The sequence below is a fragment of the Perna viridis genome, chromosome 11, assembly GCF_037379345.1.
Source record: "Perna viridis isolate PV_CMFRI_1.1 ecotype Kerala chromosome 11, ASM3737934v1, whole genome shotgun sequence".
NCBI classification, from domain to species: Eukaryota; Metazoa; Mollusca; class Bivalvia; order Mytilida; family Mytilidae; genus Perna; species Perna viridis.
The window spans coordinates 22,691,759-22,709,484 of record NC_142455.1 but is presented as its reverse complement, the minus strand read 5'-3'; the positions used below and the strand labels follow the sequence as shown (position 1 = coordinate 22,709,484).

Below are 17,726 nucleotides of genomic sequence, written 5' to 3'. Positions count from 1 at the left end.
AATGTAAACTTATTTCGTGAATGATAGCACTTACCTGCAACTGATACTGACGAGTGAATATTGATACTGATATAGAATTCCTGGAAAGATTGGAAACGTTTAGCTTCATAGTAACCAAAAAATCCTCTACCTCGTCCATTTTTTCCTACCCTGAATTCTATTTCCATTACATTCCAACTAGATTTTACACCAGCTCGTGGCTGCGTATATTCGGTAAATCGTCCGAATGACGCAATCCTTTTTCCATGTCTGTCAATATCGAATACTTCTAAGTAGGTACCAGTTTTAGTTCTATCAGGAATATTCAAATCAATGATAGAAAGTTCAATGTATTGATCATGACTTGTTTCTATTTTCCAAGTACTTGAATCTGCGGCGGTAAACATCGACGGATATAAGTAAGAAGCCAAATAAGCTGACCGAGAAGAACACTCTGTAAAAATCGAACCATCCATTCCACATCCTGGGTGATCTAACCACGATTAAATGAATTGAATAAACAAAATTGATTAAGCAAAATACCGTTAATTATTTTTAAAAAAATGTTAATAATTTATCATAAGCGAACGCTTTTTATTGTTCGTAACCGATGATTTCATTTAGTATTGGATTCGAATGACTGCTTTTATTTAAAAAAAAAAACTTTACTTTTTATAACAGCCCTCGATCTTAAGTCACAAACAGGTGTTGTGCTTAAGCGCTGGTACTTCTTCATCACAAAAGCAAAAATTATAGATACATGATCGGCTGTTACATCGTGATTATGAAAAACCTGCCTTATTTATTCTAATTTTGCAAATGAAAAAGATCCGATGGGTTCAAATAACAAATCTACATATGATTAAATAATTTATATTTAAAGATACATCGACTTACGACTATTCCTATTTCACATTTTCAAACATGCGTTTTTATATATATTAAAACATAACATTGCATTAGAAAATATGGTTATCTGATAAGTGCTTTACAAATCATTAAAGAGAATATTCTTACTTGTGGTTTCATACTGAAGTTGGTACATTAATCCCTCCGTTGACTTATACTGGAAACAGGAAGTGAAAATGATTTTAACAGTCTTTGCATTTGAAATAAAGGACGCATATCTATATCTGTTTTGGTTGTCGTTGGTTATCTTGACATCTTTACCAGTGCCCATATCAATGACTAGATTATCCTGACAAAAGCCTGGGTTAATATCAGTATTACCGACCTGAAAGCATGGATTCATATTCGTTCTTCCTTTATTGACAAGTAACAGCCGGTAAGTGGAAAAAACGTGTTGTTTATATTACATTATTTGTTTACGAGGAATTTTATTGATTATCATATTTTAATCACTGCCTGATTCTAACATACGAAAGTTTTTTTTTATCCCACTAACTAGCAAACCGATGAAAATGCGGAAAAAACAGTTGAGTCGAACAGGTGCAAAAAAAAAGTTTTTCTTTGAATGTGTGCCGCACGTGGTATTAAAGATTTCCCAAGCTGCCTGCAGCTGCAGACGTTCGTTTCCTCTTAATACCGCTGTAGACAGGAATTTTAAAATCCTCGGACATAATTCAAATTAAGCGTAGTTTGACAATCGGATAACATCGCGTAAAATGATTCACTTTTTCAAAACTTTGCAATATTCTAGCATTTTCTGAGAGGGCTGGCTGCAGCGTCTGTGGTGAATTTTAAACGTCAGACGCTGTTCGGAAGTAAAAGATTTCCTCTTATCACAGAACCGACTCTTAAATCTTTACTCGACGAAATTTGCCTTAACTGAACCGTATGAGACAGAGCGTAAAATAAGGGATTATCCGTATACATTACTTTCAAATGCGACTTGGAAGTTCCAAGTAATCAACTTGGAAGTTTGATTTGGAAATTATTTGCTTATTAAATGCTTATTTGGAATTATTTCATAATGACTTCCAAATGCTTATTTGGAATTATTTCATAATGACTTCCAAATGACTTTTTAATGAATTCTAAATTACTTCCAAGTGTGAATTTATACATGTACCCAACCGTATTACTTTGGATATAGTGAAACAAATAGTAGTAGTCACTGTTAGTTGTGCATTGCGGCCACGTTATTTCAATAATTTTTTTGTTGTTGTGATATACTTAATAGCTTGTATATTTCGAAACATATTGGAAACACACGATTAATTACATGGCAAATTTCAATTAACAAAGTGACTACCTGGAGTTTTGTAATAGAGTTAAAAGGCATTTATTTATACATTTACGACAATAATGTTGTTAGATTTTTATCGAAAATTCTTTCACGAAGAAATCCACACAGTCTGACGATAGTAAAATATAATAATACACAGTATTTTCATGTTCCTTCTAGGAAAGCGAAAGTTAACTCCGAATTTTTTTTTTATTTGCATGATTGTAACTCAAAATCCCTGACTTCAAAAATTCTGTTGGATGGGAAAATAATAAATAGCAAATATACTGCTACTACCGTTTTCTTATCTGTGCATGTTTGACCTCGAGTTTGAAAAATCACCTGATAATGTTAAAATCTTTTCCAAATGATTCCAATTAACACTGACGTTTTGATTTGGAAATACAGAATGAAACTAATCAACATTTATCAGACTTAAGTTACTCCCATGGCCTTCCTTTTAACTTCTAAATATTTCTAAGTGTTTCAACATAAAATCCAAGTACATTCAAAAGAGTTCCAAATCAAAATTAATAGGCACTTAGAAGTTCAAAGTACGGGTGAATAATTTATAATTAGTGCAGGTGAAAAGCCTGGAACTATTTACATCACACCATAGTGTATTTCTTTATAGATAGCCAACAATCTTTACACACTATTAGCAATCTTCTAAGATAACCTATATTTTCGCGAACTTCTCTCGATAAGCAGATTATCGCAGCAGCAGAAATGGATCCATAAATTTTGAAAAAGGGGTTCCAGAAAAATGGGGTTTCATGTTAGCATTTGTTTATATTCCGTATAAGGGATCCAACTCACGGTACGCATTGCTCTGCTGAGTTAAAAGCTAATTTAAGGTACATATGTATTAAAGACAAATAATAAATTGTATGTCAAGGTTCAAATTAATGTCTAGGCACTCGACGTCTAATGTGAAGCGCTCGAATATTCAACTCGTGGGTCGTTTCCAAACATACTTTAAACTATTGAATATAAGTGTTGGTTAAATGTGATTTATTATTTTCATAGAAAGGTACAAATAAAAAAAATCTTGAAAATGAACTAACTAAGGAAACCAACATCTCAATTTCAAATTCAAAACCAGGCATTAAGAACCATCATAGGTCAATACTTATACAGAATATTGAGGAGATAACGCAATTACTACCAATAATTAAGAGTAAATGGGTGCACAGCAATAACAGTAGCAACAAAATACCAATCTACTCAAGATTGTTCCATGATTACTAGACTAAAGCAATTGCATAAGGCAGACTTAAACGATCAGATTCTGTATAAGAGGAAAGGGCTTTTCAGAGAGAATATATAAAATAGTTAACCAAAGCAAATCAAAACCATAGCTCATTTTGTAAATGACTACCCTGGTGAATATAAACGGAAATATGTCAGTAACCAGATATCAGACATTAGTACTAAACAACAAACGGGAAATAGTGTTTACAAAGGACCCCTTCTTGCTGGTAATGAACAAGCTTAAATTTTAGTGGACAACAACCTAGCAGAGTTGATCAATTAATCATAATCAAATTTCTGAACAGTAAACTACCCCAAACAATTTCCACTAGCTGTCGAGACCTGACACAACTATCATCTTCAGACTGAGAACAGGAAACAACAGACTAGACTATCCTTTAGCCATATGGATGATGGTAGTACAATACAATCTCCAATGTGTCCCTGTAGTTTGATAGTACAAGATACATCCCACATTCTACAGACAGATATGAACCATCAGGCATCAAAAACACCATCATCATCTATATCTGCACTACACCGACAAAATAGACCTGATATTTTTTGCATGGTACTCGGCATTGAGAATGCCCATATAATAATCAGGCAAATCCGATGATATGGGGGCACAAAAAAATTTTTCCAACTACATTACTCAAATGTAATATTTATATCAAACAAAAGGTATGTTTGTCAAAGATTTTTTTAAATCGACAATAAGTGGCTCAAAAAATTAAGAGTTCCCTAATTTATGATTAAGTTTAGAGTCTTTTGTTTTTTTGGTTTTTGGTTTTTTGTTCTTTATGAATAATGCACTTAAATACCATCTTTAAGATTTTTAGATGAAAAGTAAACTTATTGTTACATAAGATAGGTGGTCATTGTAATCAAGTTAATTGTACATAGACATCAAAATACATTTCCGCTCTGGAGCTCAGGAATATGTTAAGTAATAGGAAAATCGACGTCTATTTAAGAGCGAACTGCCTAGGGCGAAATAAGTGTCTAGATCAAAGAGACTCGATTCCGTTCAAGTCGGAGAGACACGATAAATATAAAAACAAATCTGTAAATAAAATGTGGTACATTTTATAAATTGTTTGAAATGTAATATTTATGATAATGTAGTATACATTATATTTGTATATCCTAAAAATTTGTCTCATAGAGAAATATAATAAAATTAATAAAATGCTTATAGTTACCTGTCTAAGATATGATGATGTAGCTGTTTCAGCAAGCGACACGTATGTAATTGTGAGTTTTATATAGTCCTGTCCGTCAATTTGAATCTCAATGTGTTTTGTTATTCCTCTGGGATAATTGGAAGGAAACATTGGTGAATACAACATGCCTCTTTCCCCTGACATAATTGAAAGGATATCACGTGACCAGAATTTTGGTTTAACGAATTTGTCTGAAAATAAAACAAAATAACCAAATCAAAAAAAAAAAATAAAATAAAAAAAAAAAAAAAAAAAAAAAAAAAAAAAACAAGCATTCAAATTTCTTTCAAACTATGATTGACATTTTAAATGTCACATTTGACATGCCCTGACATATCTGACATTTCAAATGTTATATATGGCATGCCCCGCATGTCCCAATATTCATAATTGATAAAGTCCACTTTTTCTATATGAAAACCCAAAGTTGAGTGATATCGTTTAAAAGGCTCTTATATTGATTCATTAATGATAGTGGTAATAGGTTCGTACTGTCTTTACGATACGTGCAGTGGCATAGAAACTTGAGTAGAACTCATTTTGACAATAATTAGAAAAAAAAATCAAAAGGCTTTATTTATTACTATGTTTACAAATAATTGCCTGAATGATCCCAGAAATAGCATTGCCTACTTTCTTTAACATGGTATATCATTTTATCATCCAGTAGTTTGTCTACTCCGGACTTGACTTTTTATGAGCAACTCGGCGGGTATTTCTAGAAAAGTAGAGGACGCTTACCCTACCGGTGCACCTGGTCCATGCTCCCAGTTTTTAGTGGAGTCCGAGTTCCTCATTTGCTTTTGTTACTTTGTATGTATGATTTTAGTTACTTTATGTTCTTTGTTGTGTATGTCTGTTTTCCATATCTGGTCTCTGTTCCTGGATTGTATTCGTTTGATTACCATTAGAATCTTAGTTCCCTTGATTACTCTCTCAGCCAGTCAATTTTCGAGAAGTACACTAGTACTGGAATAAAATTCATAATCGGGTCATCTGATTCATCATTTGTAAAAAAACTTCACATGTTGTGGTAAGAGTATTAATTAAAGGTTGCCAATAAACGATAGTTATGTGTGGGTTATATGAACGAAATGCACACCTTTTTTCGATCCAGTTATTTTACTAGTTTTAAATTACAGCACCCAAAAAGGAAAACAAATGTGTACCTGAATTAAATTATTATTAATGTCTTGTTATTTCAATTTTACAAATTTTAATAACCTTTTGATCACCTGAAAAGTATTGTAAAAATAATTGTAACCATACTTTCTAAACATAGTCGTTCTGACACCATTGCATTGTCGTCTTCTACTCTTTGCCATAGATGTTTAAAATGCCTGTTATCCATGGAAACGTTGAACAAACAACATATTTTTGTTTTGTTATCAAACAAATTTCCGAGAAATACGTTTGTAACTGTCTTATTCTGGCATTCCAATAAGGAACTGACATCTTTCTTGCAAACTAGCCCAAGGTCTGCATCAACGTACATGTTTTGAGTACATGCAAAACCGAAATCGAGCAGTTCTTTTCGTCGACCTATGTCGTTGCAATTCAAACTGCGGCTAACTGGAAAACAAGAAAGTTTTTTAACTTAAAAAAAGAAATATTTTTGGACGACCATAATATAATTCGTGCCTTCAAATTGTTTCGTTACTCAATTTTAATTTTTAATTTTAATTTTAATTATACTTGATTCAATATTTCAGATGTTCCGATTTGCCCGCCAAGTACACCTTCAATCGCCTAAAGAAAAGTTCATAGATACCTTGACTTCATTTAGCTTCATTTACATGTTGCAGTTGTCATACGAGTGCCCTTTCTGAGTATTTTGTAACATAGTATCTGAGAATATATACCATATTATATGAATGGAGGAGTTCTACTAATGGATTTCGAATGAATGGATCTAGATTTTTAGAAATTCTCTTGTTTTGGTAAAGAAGTAAGCTAGTGTACAATAGTAAACCACTTTTTGTTGAGATAGTCTTTATGTCCTCTGTTGCAACCTGACGGAGAAACTAATTGTCTGTCTGTCCGTTCGTCTGATGGACGCAACTCGTCTAAAACAGATCTACAGATTCAGCTAAATTTTGTTAGATTGTTCGGCACTAATCATACGAACATTTTGAGTCGACACATTTATCGAGAATTATTGAAGCTTATCTGCATTGAAAAATATAGTGAGACTAAGTCGACTCTGACAATGCTGGATGCATGGATTTTGCGCAATTTTTGAAGAGTTGTAAGGCCTAACATGTAATTGATCATACCGATTTTTTCAATAAGACCCTTACGCGAGCTTTAAGCAGCATTGGGGTGTGTTATTGCGTGGAACACTACCCTGAAACCAATTAAAGGATTTTGTACTTCTACGTGAATTATGAGAATTGAATCATTTCTTGTATTGAACAGTAGATTAAAACTTAGTTGACACGAAACCCCTGAGAGGAAGTTGTTCATACTGTGTCCCCCCAATCAAAATAATGTTATCCAGGGACAAAGACTAGATATGGAAAACATACAAACACAACAAAGAACATAAAGAAATTAAAATCATACCTACAAAGTAACAAAAGCAAATGAGAAACTCGGACTCCACTAAAAACTGGGAGCATGGACCAGGTGCACCGGTAGGGTATGCGCTTCCCTGTATCAATTTGATACGATGGAGCAGTGTAGTGAATAGAGTCGTCACATTCTGAGACGTTTGTATAATATTGATTTGTTGTGATATGCATCATTAATTTGATCCTCTATCCTACATAATAACATCTAAATGAACTGTCCCGTACTACCATACATCGTGTACGAAGTTACAGCCCTAGATTAATCCTACGAGGAGGAATGACCCGGCCAGCGAAAGCTATATTTTTATATAGCCTAGCTGGCCGAGTGGTCTATGGCGCTGGACTTAGTGCAGGCGGTGTTGCCATAGATGTCAGAGCGGTACGAGTTCGAGTCCCGCGGAGGGAACGACCAAAAATTTGCATCGCAAATTTGACAGTTCTAACATCGTTGGGAATTTTTCAGAAGTTTACGTTATCTTCCCTGTATCAATTTGATCCGATGGAGCAGTGTAGTGAATAGAGTCGTCACATTCTGAGACGTTGTATATATATATATATATATATATATATATATATATAAATTCCGATAGCACTTACAGTACACTGGGCACCCAATGAGTTCCACTTTCATGCATGCTAAATTATATTGGAAGTCCATAGCTTTTATCTTTATGTATCTGGTTAATAGACCTTTTGAGAACCAAAACGTCTGCAAACTGTAGACATCATTTTTTCTATTTACTTTGAACACCTGGAAATGAGAGAATAAAAAGTGGCTTTATTATATTAAGTATTTACGTCCTTGTTCTTTATGCTGTTTTGGTTCATGTGTGAGAAATTTTATCATAATCGTCATTTTTTTGTAATGTCTTTATTTGAAGATTTAAATAACTATATATCTCCTGATTATATCTTGGTGGCTAAGAACATTCATTTGTAAGAATAACAGGAGGACAACAAATAATACAGGGTTGTGCTAACAACCATAGTAGGTGTTTTGTTTTCAATCTTACAGTCATATACAGATCTCATGGCTCCTTTAAGTGATCAAAAACTGCAAACTAACCTTTGGAAATCCATTTTCTTCACTATAGGAGGTCATGTTCTTTTTTACAACACCATACTCAATAATAAATTTGTCGATAATTATTTGAGTTCCTTGCTGAATCCAACCATGTAGTACTATTGCCTGGATCGTAGTTGGAAGTATTAAATCAATCTGAAATAGGGCAATCTGAAATGATTGTTGTCATCGTCAAACATATATAAGTATTTCCGTCAACAATGTATATAACGCTCAAATTGCAATGTTTCAAATTTAATTATTATTTCACAATACTCGGTCATACATAAAGAAAGTCGATTCGTAGATGGATCCCGATATCTGTCAAATCGCCTGCATTCGATGTTGTTTTTATTTAATAATATGTGTTTACTAGTAACAACAGTCGTTACAAGCCAAGTTTATATCATTGTATTATTTCCATTCTTGTTTTTATTTTCTCAATATAAATTTTAAAAATTGAGAACGAATTTTTCTTACATATAGTCAATACAAAGTAAAATATAGATATTTAGATTACGCATGAGCTTCATAATAGCACTAAATCAAATTTAACCTTTTTGTAAGTGCAGAAGTTAAGATGAAGAAAACAATATACACTCATGAGAGAGAGAGAGAGAAAAAAAGAAAACATATAATTATACTTCAAAGAAAATGTCACTAGTTTTGCAGTTTTGATCAGCATTTTTTTTTATATTCTATAGACCATAGTAATTCCTTGTCAAATTATGATTGCAGAGAATTCAAAGATTTGGCCTTTAAGTACCAGTCCACAAACAATGCAGACAATTCCAATATTTGATTAACGGATTATGATCATGAGATTATTACATTTTGTAAGGCACGGACTCGGACTTCATTTTTAACTTTCCTCTCTTAAAAAGTATCAGTGCACAAACCATTGACCAGGGTTGCTTGTCATTCTCATGTGAACACCATCCTCTTGTTCCATGCAGTGCTCTCATGAGTTGTATGTCCTTTTTATTTGACGATACTTCCAATTGATATTCTTTGATGTTTCCAGAAATCATTCCTATTTGTTGTCCACAACCAGTCCCTTAATTCATAAAGGTGCATTCATTCAGTGTTGGTGTTAATGTGCAGATCATTTTAGGTTAAAACAATGAACGTTTCTACATTTCGATATTTTTATCTTAAAAATAATTTTATAATTATTTTGTTTTTACTGCTTCAAACCTCAGGTGTTTATTCGAAGTTGTTCACTTACTTTTACTTGTAAAGTTGTAACGGTTTTGTATGTGTATGTATAGAACGTGTTGATTTAAGTAGTGTGTAGCATGAGCTGAATTGTGGTTATTCTCAGAAGGATTGATTATATTTGACATGTATACAATTTCTAATAAAATATGTTGAAGATACTATAAACACTGTGAAATCAGCCTCATATCTTGACTAACTCTTTAAAGTTCGTTGGAAAGGGGAAACACTCATGACCAAACCAAACGACGACCTAGATTATTCATCATTACGTATCGCGAGATCGTGGGTGAGGAACAGGTCATTTCAAGTCTCGTACAGACATTGTCATCAAATCTGCTGGCAAAGGTGGATCTGTGGTTGCCTGGGAAGCTCGATGCTATGTCTCAGAGGTTTTTATTTAACTTTCTGATTCTAAATTTTATTTAAAAAAAAAAAAACTCCGGGCTAATAATACAAAAGACAATCAGAAAATAATCAAAGAATTAATTCAACATCAATAGACAATCAGGATCTCCCGTAAGAAGCCCTCAACATGGTTGTATCTCAACCCAAAAAATTCATGCTCCTATATGCTTCTCAAGGTTTATAAAATTGGGAACCCTTAGAGACCGATTGTCTCAGCCTGTAGCTGTCCTATTAAATACATTTCTAGTTTTCTTCATAATATGTTCATGCCGATCGTGGAGAACTTACCAACATAAATCATGGATACTACTCAAGACCTTAATATCCTTGATTAATATGTGTCTGAGAGTTCAGATTTCAACCCATATGTCAAAATTGACATCGTCTTTAGGCTTGCGTACTTGTCCACAACCTCAATACTCTCTATTTCGATGGCAACCACTATAGACAGAATTGGATGGCAATAAGAACTAACATGGGACCCAGCTTTGTGTGTCTGTGAGTTCATAGGCCCGTGCAAGATCTTAAAAAAGGATACATAGACGGTGTCTTTGGGGTGTCATTCGATGAAGAACATGATTTGATGTCGTTCATCAATTTTGTTTCAGATAACAGATAAACAGAAATACCTTCAACATCACGCAAGAGAGCCTTTCGTTCCTTGACATCAATTGAACAATTCAAGATGGAAAAAAAATCAACCTCAGTTTTTTTTTCACAAACCCACGAATGCACCTTGTTACTTAAACTGTCAGTCATGCATTTTTTTTACACATATTTGCAGCGATGGCGAAGATTTTAGGGCTCAATGTAACACGATGAAGTCTTTTTTTTTGTCAAGAGAGGCTATATGAACAAAGTTCTGAATCAAGCAATCACGTCAATTTTACAAGTTAAGAGATCTGAATCTATGCAAAAGAGTATAAAAACACAAGTGACCGTGTTCTATTGGCGTTGACATATCATTCTCACAACGTTGCAATCCTGAACATCCTGATTCGTAAATTTAAATCCATAATTCTTGGAGACGAATACATGTCGTCAGCAAAGATTTGCTTCCAATTATTGCCTACAGAAAGGGAAAGAGTCTGAAAGCGCACCTTGTTACGAATTCTCTCAAGAGTGCCACTAGACGCCCCCTACCAGTTACAAAGGCATACTACACTGTAACTGAACACGCTGTTCAACATGCCCTTTTACTTGAGAAACTGATGAGGTCGTCTGGCCTTCAGACGCCTTATGGGTGCAATGAAAACATCAAAAGTATAGGAAACCTTACATGCCAATATAACAACAGCGCATGAATGTGACAAAATCCAAGACGGAAAAGGAGTCATGGCCATCGCCAATGTACGTCACCTAAGATATATAATGTCTCCATAGATGATCTTCTTTTCATACCAAAACCTCTTTGGACTTCGAACTAAACTATAGTCGATACCTGTTACTCTACTTTACTCCCTTTACATAACAAGTCTTGATACTGCTGTTTCTGAACCTACCTCATCATCATACAGACTTGTTGCCGTCATTTTAGATATTAGTTTCCACAGACTCTATAAGCCAGTTAGAGTAAAAGGTCAAGATGAAGAAAAATGATTATTTCTTCCAGTACCGTTTTGTCAACAAAGGTGTAGATGCAATTTATTTGGCTAACATCCCCATCACAAAAACGTAACCAACAAAATTCCACCATATTTCAAGGACAAATCAAAACCAATAATTTCATATTCCTATACTTCACCTATTGCATACAAAATTTTCAATTATTAAAGAGTAATACAAAATCTCGAGATTGAGGACTTCAAGGCTAAACCACCTGCATGTTCTTGCAAAAACTCTTCATTCAGTATGGTCCTTCTGGTCACGTCATATTTAAGCGTCAACGAAAACGAATTTTTGTGTGAGGTTTTTCTAAAGGTCCAAAGTACCGTTAACCAGGCTTCATCAATTGGAATTATAACTTTAAAGTTCTGATGGATGCCGTAGAGGACTACGCAAGAAATTAATCAAAGAAGACATTGATTCTCACAGAGTGGGTAAAGGCCGTTAGGTCTTTCATTTTGAAACAAATGAAAGTTTTAAGTAGGACAATGAGTGTCAACGCTACATTAGTTTTCAAAGATCCTGATGTAGCAAATACATTGTCTACTATAAATGACAAATATGTTGTTACACCAGCAGAAAAAGACCAAAACAAAATTGTTTTGTCTGCAAAACGTATTACATCTAATGCTTATTATCAGAGGTAGACGTAGAAAATAACAGCAGTGATCACATATACACTGCCACTACATTCTCCAAAAAGAGATAATGGAAAACCATAAATCTGTGCTATATACTGTAGGTATCTCTACCAAAGACGATGGTTGTGATTTACCGTCTATGTACTGGATTCCTCAACTTCACAAGAATCCACACTAATTACATAGCTGCATGTGCGAAATGTACCACCCAACCTCAATCAAAAGTTTTTACTTCTATACTCACAGTTGTCAAAGAGGGTCGGCAGTCATACCACAACACTTGTTACTCCCGTAGTGGTATTATTCAATGTGGATCCTGAATATTCGAAAGATCTTCCTTAGATCCTCAATTCAAGATCAGAATATAATAGATTTCAAACGTTTGATTTTTCAACACACTATACGCCTTTTCCCCCTACTGAGTAAAAATCCCGACTATAAAACATACATCGTTGTTTCTCAAAAAAACTGATGGTACACTTAGATACAAATATACAGTTTTTGGTAGATATTCCTCATATCTTGTTAAAAATAATTTTAAATCATCTTCCAAATATACACAAGAAGATGCTTTCAAAATTCAGTATTTTTATTTTCGACAACATATTTTGCCAGTGTGGTGGACGCGTTTCCAACATACGGTCGACATTCCAATGGGAACAAATTGTGCTCCTCTACTTGCTGACCTATTCCTTCACTCTTATCAGGCTAATTTTATAGCTTATTTGATCCGAAAGAAGAATATCGTTTGGCTAGATATTTTAATATCAGTTTCCGCTTTATAGATGACGTATTATCTTTAAACAGTTTCGGGGATTCGATACATCTTATCTACTCAAAGGAACTTGAGATAAAGAATACTACCGACACTGTGAAGTCAGCCTCATATCTTGATCGACACACTTAGAAATCGATAGTAAAGAAAAACTGTTGACCAAACTTGACGACAAACATGATGATTTTTCATTCAGGATTGTCAACTTTCCTTTCATCTGTAACAATATCACTTCAGCACCTTCGTATGGAGTTATCATATCACAACTTATACGGTATGCTAGAGCTTGCCATAACTACGCCGACTTTTTGTATCGCGCAAGACTTCTTACAATTAGGCTTCTGGAACAGGGTTATCTTGCTACAGTATTGGTCATTACTACAGAAGTTTTATAGTCGTCATCATGAACTCGTGGATCGTGACGGTGTACCCATCTGCACCATGAAAACTGATTTGTTTGACGTGTCATAGTTTTCCTTTCCGTTTCGTGTACCCCGGACTTGACTTTTTATGAGTAACCCGACGGGTGTTTCTAGAAAAGCAGAGGACGCTTACCTTCCGGTGCACCTAGTCCATGCTCCCAGTTTTTAGTGGAGTACGAGTTGCTCATTTACTTTTGTTACTTGGTATGTATTATTTTAGTTACTTAATGTGTTTTGTTGCGATAGTCTGTTTTCCATGTCTGGTCCTTGTGCCTGGATTACATTCGTTTGATTTCCGCTGGAATCTTGGTCCCTTGATAACTCTTTAAATTAAAAGATGGTTTCACAAGTTCCCCCAGAAAACGCCGCTTACACTGTAATTTGCAAACGCTGTAAAATGTATGTTGATAGTTTTGTAGAATACAAACAAAGCGTTACCAATGGAAAGGATTGTCCAGTCGGGGAACATTTTAGGAGTCAAACCACAGAGTTTACGACATAAAAGTAACTGTCCTTTTGAAAGCATGATTTGGCAAAAACCAACGAAATTTCCTAGAACTGCCCATCCCTTTGGAATAATTGTCAAAACCTGCATTATTTAGTCGCCATAACCCGGTTTTCAACTGCTTTTCGTTTAGAAAATTTCAACTTGATCTTGACGCATAATTCATATGATCAAGATCAAATTTGATGGCTACCTTGTCTCTGTGGTAGGGATAGGTAGCTTTCTCCTTAATACTTTTTTCCTGATGAAGGCCGTAAGGCTGAAAATTTGTGTTCAAATTTTCCAATATTTTGTATTTAGTACCTTTGTACCTTTAAAACGTGCCTGTTATTCACTAATTCAGTCATATTTACGTTTAACTTAAGCCACTTGACGACGTTTGTCATTATTGTATTTTTAAACATCTGTTCAAACTAAAAATTTAAACAAAATATCAAAAATAAAAATATATAGGTCTTCAAACCTTGAATCACACTTTGCATGATTCTTATCTGGAATGCTACTTAGGTATCATTTTACCCAGGAATGTATTCGATTTATTGCACTAGAATGTGTTAATTGATATACCCTTCACTTAAATTGTATTACAATCATTATTTGATTGATATCAATTCGTACCTCAATACAAAACCAAATCGTTTTTAACAAGACTTACCCAGCCCATACACCTTGATCGAGTTGATAAACTCAAATGAGGTAATCTTATCTTCTTCTAATACTAATGTTACGTATTGTCCGACAATAGGACGACGACATACAAACGTATCATGTTGTAACCTTAAACCCCCGAAAAAACATGTCTCAGCTCCTCTGTTTATGAAATCCCATTTTTCCTTGCTAACGTACACTCCGCACAAAATGAAATAACCATATAAAGGTGCTGCCAAAAAAAAAAAAGAAAAAAAGAAAACAAACAAAATAAAAAAAAACAAAATACGGAACTATACAAAACAAAACATATGTTAAATACTTCATACGCTGAAGAAGGATATTAATTATCCAAAATATTCAATTTAAATTTTACCATCTTATGGTGATGTTAAACATATTTAGACGTTTATTTAATTTATTTTGAATTAATTTTATTCCAGATTGTAAATGTAAACTATAAAGACGCACTTACGAGTGCTGTCACTCATTTGTATAAAATGAACTGAAACAAGCTGTTGAAGATCTATCTGAATCCATGGTCTAAGAACACGTGACGAGGTAAAGTGTTTTGTTACTTGTCCTTGAAAAAGACATAAATGTTTAATCAATTGGTTATATAAAGTCGACTAACTGATAGGCTGGTATGCAGTTTTACAGGAAAACATCAGAAACATACAACCTTATCAAATATTAAAGGGTGCATACTTTATTTTCCGGCTATAACACTTTTTTGTTTGACTGCTGATACGATTGAATAAGTTGAAAAACAACAATGCGTCGCCTTTGTACAAATAAGAATTTCATCTGCGCCAAATAAAGTACAACCTTGTGGCGCAAGTAAATAATTCAACATTTCAAAATTGGTGTAAAAGCATAACGCCCATATCTAAATGTCAACTGCCTAATACCCCACTAAAAGAAAAGTCTAACGCTTTTAGGTATTGTATTACCTAGAACAGGTATTTAAGCACCATTTGTAATTTCATCTTTTTTTATTTTTTTTTTATTTTTTATTTATTTATTATTTTTTTTGCTTACCTTTTAGAATAACATTTTAACAATATAACATGTTTGTTAAATTTGAAATTATTTCGTATTCTAAACAAAATAAATGGAGGATGGGCATCTGACCACGGGCTATATTTCTAAGAACTCTTAGTTGTTTTTTTACAACTTGCTGAGTTCTGCTTCGGGTCTTTGTTTTTAAAACCCGGGTCCTGCACTTTCAGTATCATTTGAAGTAAGAAATTTATGTAAAAATCATGTAAAAACTTACTCAATAAATGAAACCTACTTTTGTCAACGACAAAGTGCGGACTGTTCGTAGAAGACATTTTGTACGGTGATGAGTAAACTGGTTTCTTTTTACTGTATATATAAAGATTGCGTTTATCTGAAAAATAAAATGTTCCGTTATCTTTTGCAACCAAATCTAATAACAAATTATCATGAGAGGATGTTTTTTTAGGCAATGAGTGGCGCATGCCAAATGTCGTGTTCATACATTACTAGATCTAGATCCTTCAATCTCAGTTTCCGCTATATAGATGACGTATTATCTTTAAACAATCCAAATTTCGAGGATTTGATACATCGCATCTATCCAAAAGAACTTGAGATAAAGGATACCACAGACACTGTGAAGTCAGCCTCATATCTTGACCTACACATAAAAATTGATGGTAAATGAAAACTATTGACCAAAAATAACGACAAACGTGATGACTTTTCATTCAGAATTGTCAACTGTCCTTTCATCTGTGGCAACATATCTTCGGCTTCTGCGTATGGAGTGTTCATATCACAACTTATACGTTATGCCAGAGCTTGCCGAAACTACGCAGACTTTTTGTATCGCGCCAGAACTCTAAAAAATAGGGTTCGGGAACAGGGTTATGTTGCTACAAGATTGAAGTCATCACTATAGAAGTTTTATAGTCGTCATCATGAACTCGTGGATCGTTATGATGTATCCATCAGCACCATGAAAACTGATTTATTTAACGGGTCATAGTTTACCTTTCCTCGCTTGTCTACCCCGGACTTGACTTTTTATGAGGAACTCGGCGGGTGTTTCTAGAAAATCAGAGGACGCTTACCCTACCGATGCACCTGGTCCATGCTCCCAGTTTTTAGTGGAGTCCGAGTTGCTCATTTACTTTTGTTACTTTGTATGTATGAGTTTAGTTACTTTATGTTCTTTCTTATGAGTGTCTGTTTTCCATGTCTGGTCTTTGTCCCTGGATTACATTATTTTGATTACCGCTATAACCTTGGTTCCCTTGATTACTCTTACAGATCACAACTCATATTTTCTAAAACAAAAACGGAAAATATCAATGTATCAGAGTAGGAGTTCAGTAAGTTTATTTGTTATTTGAAATTTAGCAGATAATATGGATGTATTGTATTCTGAAAATTTGCCCCAAAAATCAATGCGTATAGTTTTCAACGGATAATACCTTCGCGTTCTCATTTGTAAATGGAAACATCACATACCACTTTAGTTGTCAAAGTTACAAAACAGTGATCACAATGGAATAATTTGACGAGAAGTTACTAAAATTGAGGAAGAACGGACAGAAAACAGCGTGATCGTTAAATATCTCCAGGTTTACAAAGCAGAACCGAAGCAAAAAAAAAAAATGTTCGACCGCGTTAATTGTTTTACATGTTTTTGCTGTAAAAACTTTTTTATTCAGTATAAACAATACCCGGATAGTGTACACTTTCCATTCTATCGTGAAACGTGTATTGAAAATCGTGTTTCATTAATGATACATTTGAATTTTGATTGATTTATTCAAAATAAATCACGAAAACTCTTTTTTATCACTGTTGCACCACGGCCCTTTATGCTGCATTTATTTTACCCGGATCGATAGCGGGGCTTAAGTATCGACATTAATGGCAAACCCGCCGTTAATGAAATATAAAATTGAGTTTTGGTAATTTATTTTAATTCTAATAGAATAATTTTCTTGATATTTTTAAAAATACGCAGACTATGTGTTATAAGAAACGGAGCTGACGTCGGTAAGATTTTAATATATGACTTTCTGTATGAGTTAATTACAGTTTTACCACTGCTGTAAAAAATCGGATACTTTATATTTTTTTACTAACATTAGAAGATTCCGGCGAGATTTTAAGTAATCAAGCTTTCCAAAATTATCATATTTTATATGTAAATATATTCAATAAAGTATTATGAGGAA

General features: G+C 33.9%; 1 protein-coding gene across 1 annotated transcript in view; it reads right to left on the bottom strand.

The window, feature by feature from the left end:
• Window positions 1-17,726, bottom strand: part of LOC148603394 (uncharacterized) — a 71,024-nt gene that overhangs the window by 40,682 nt on the left and 12,616 nt on the right. The window contains exons 6-15 of the mRNA XM_088551541.1: window positions 15,803-15,901; window positions 14,981-15,088; window positions 14,513-14,737; window positions 9,183-9,340; window positions 8,287-8,439; window positions 7,818-7,971; window positions 5,917-6,219; window positions 4,627-4,838; window positions 997-1,213; window positions 35-472 (exon numbers count right to left, since the gene is read on the bottom strand). Coding sequence (XP_088407667.1) covers window positions 35-472; window positions 997-1,213; window positions 4,627-4,838; window positions 5,917-6,219; window positions 7,818-7,971; window positions 8,287-8,439; window positions 9,183-9,340; window positions 14,513-14,737; window positions 14,981-15,088; window positions 15,803-15,901 — 2,067 coding nt within the window. The remainder of the gene's footprint in view (window positions 1-34; window positions 473-996; window positions 1,214-4,626; window positions 4,839-5,916; window positions 6,220-7,817; window positions 7,972-8,286; window positions 8,440-9,182; window positions 9,341-14,512; window positions 14,738-14,980; window positions 15,089-15,802; window positions 15,902-17,726) is intronic.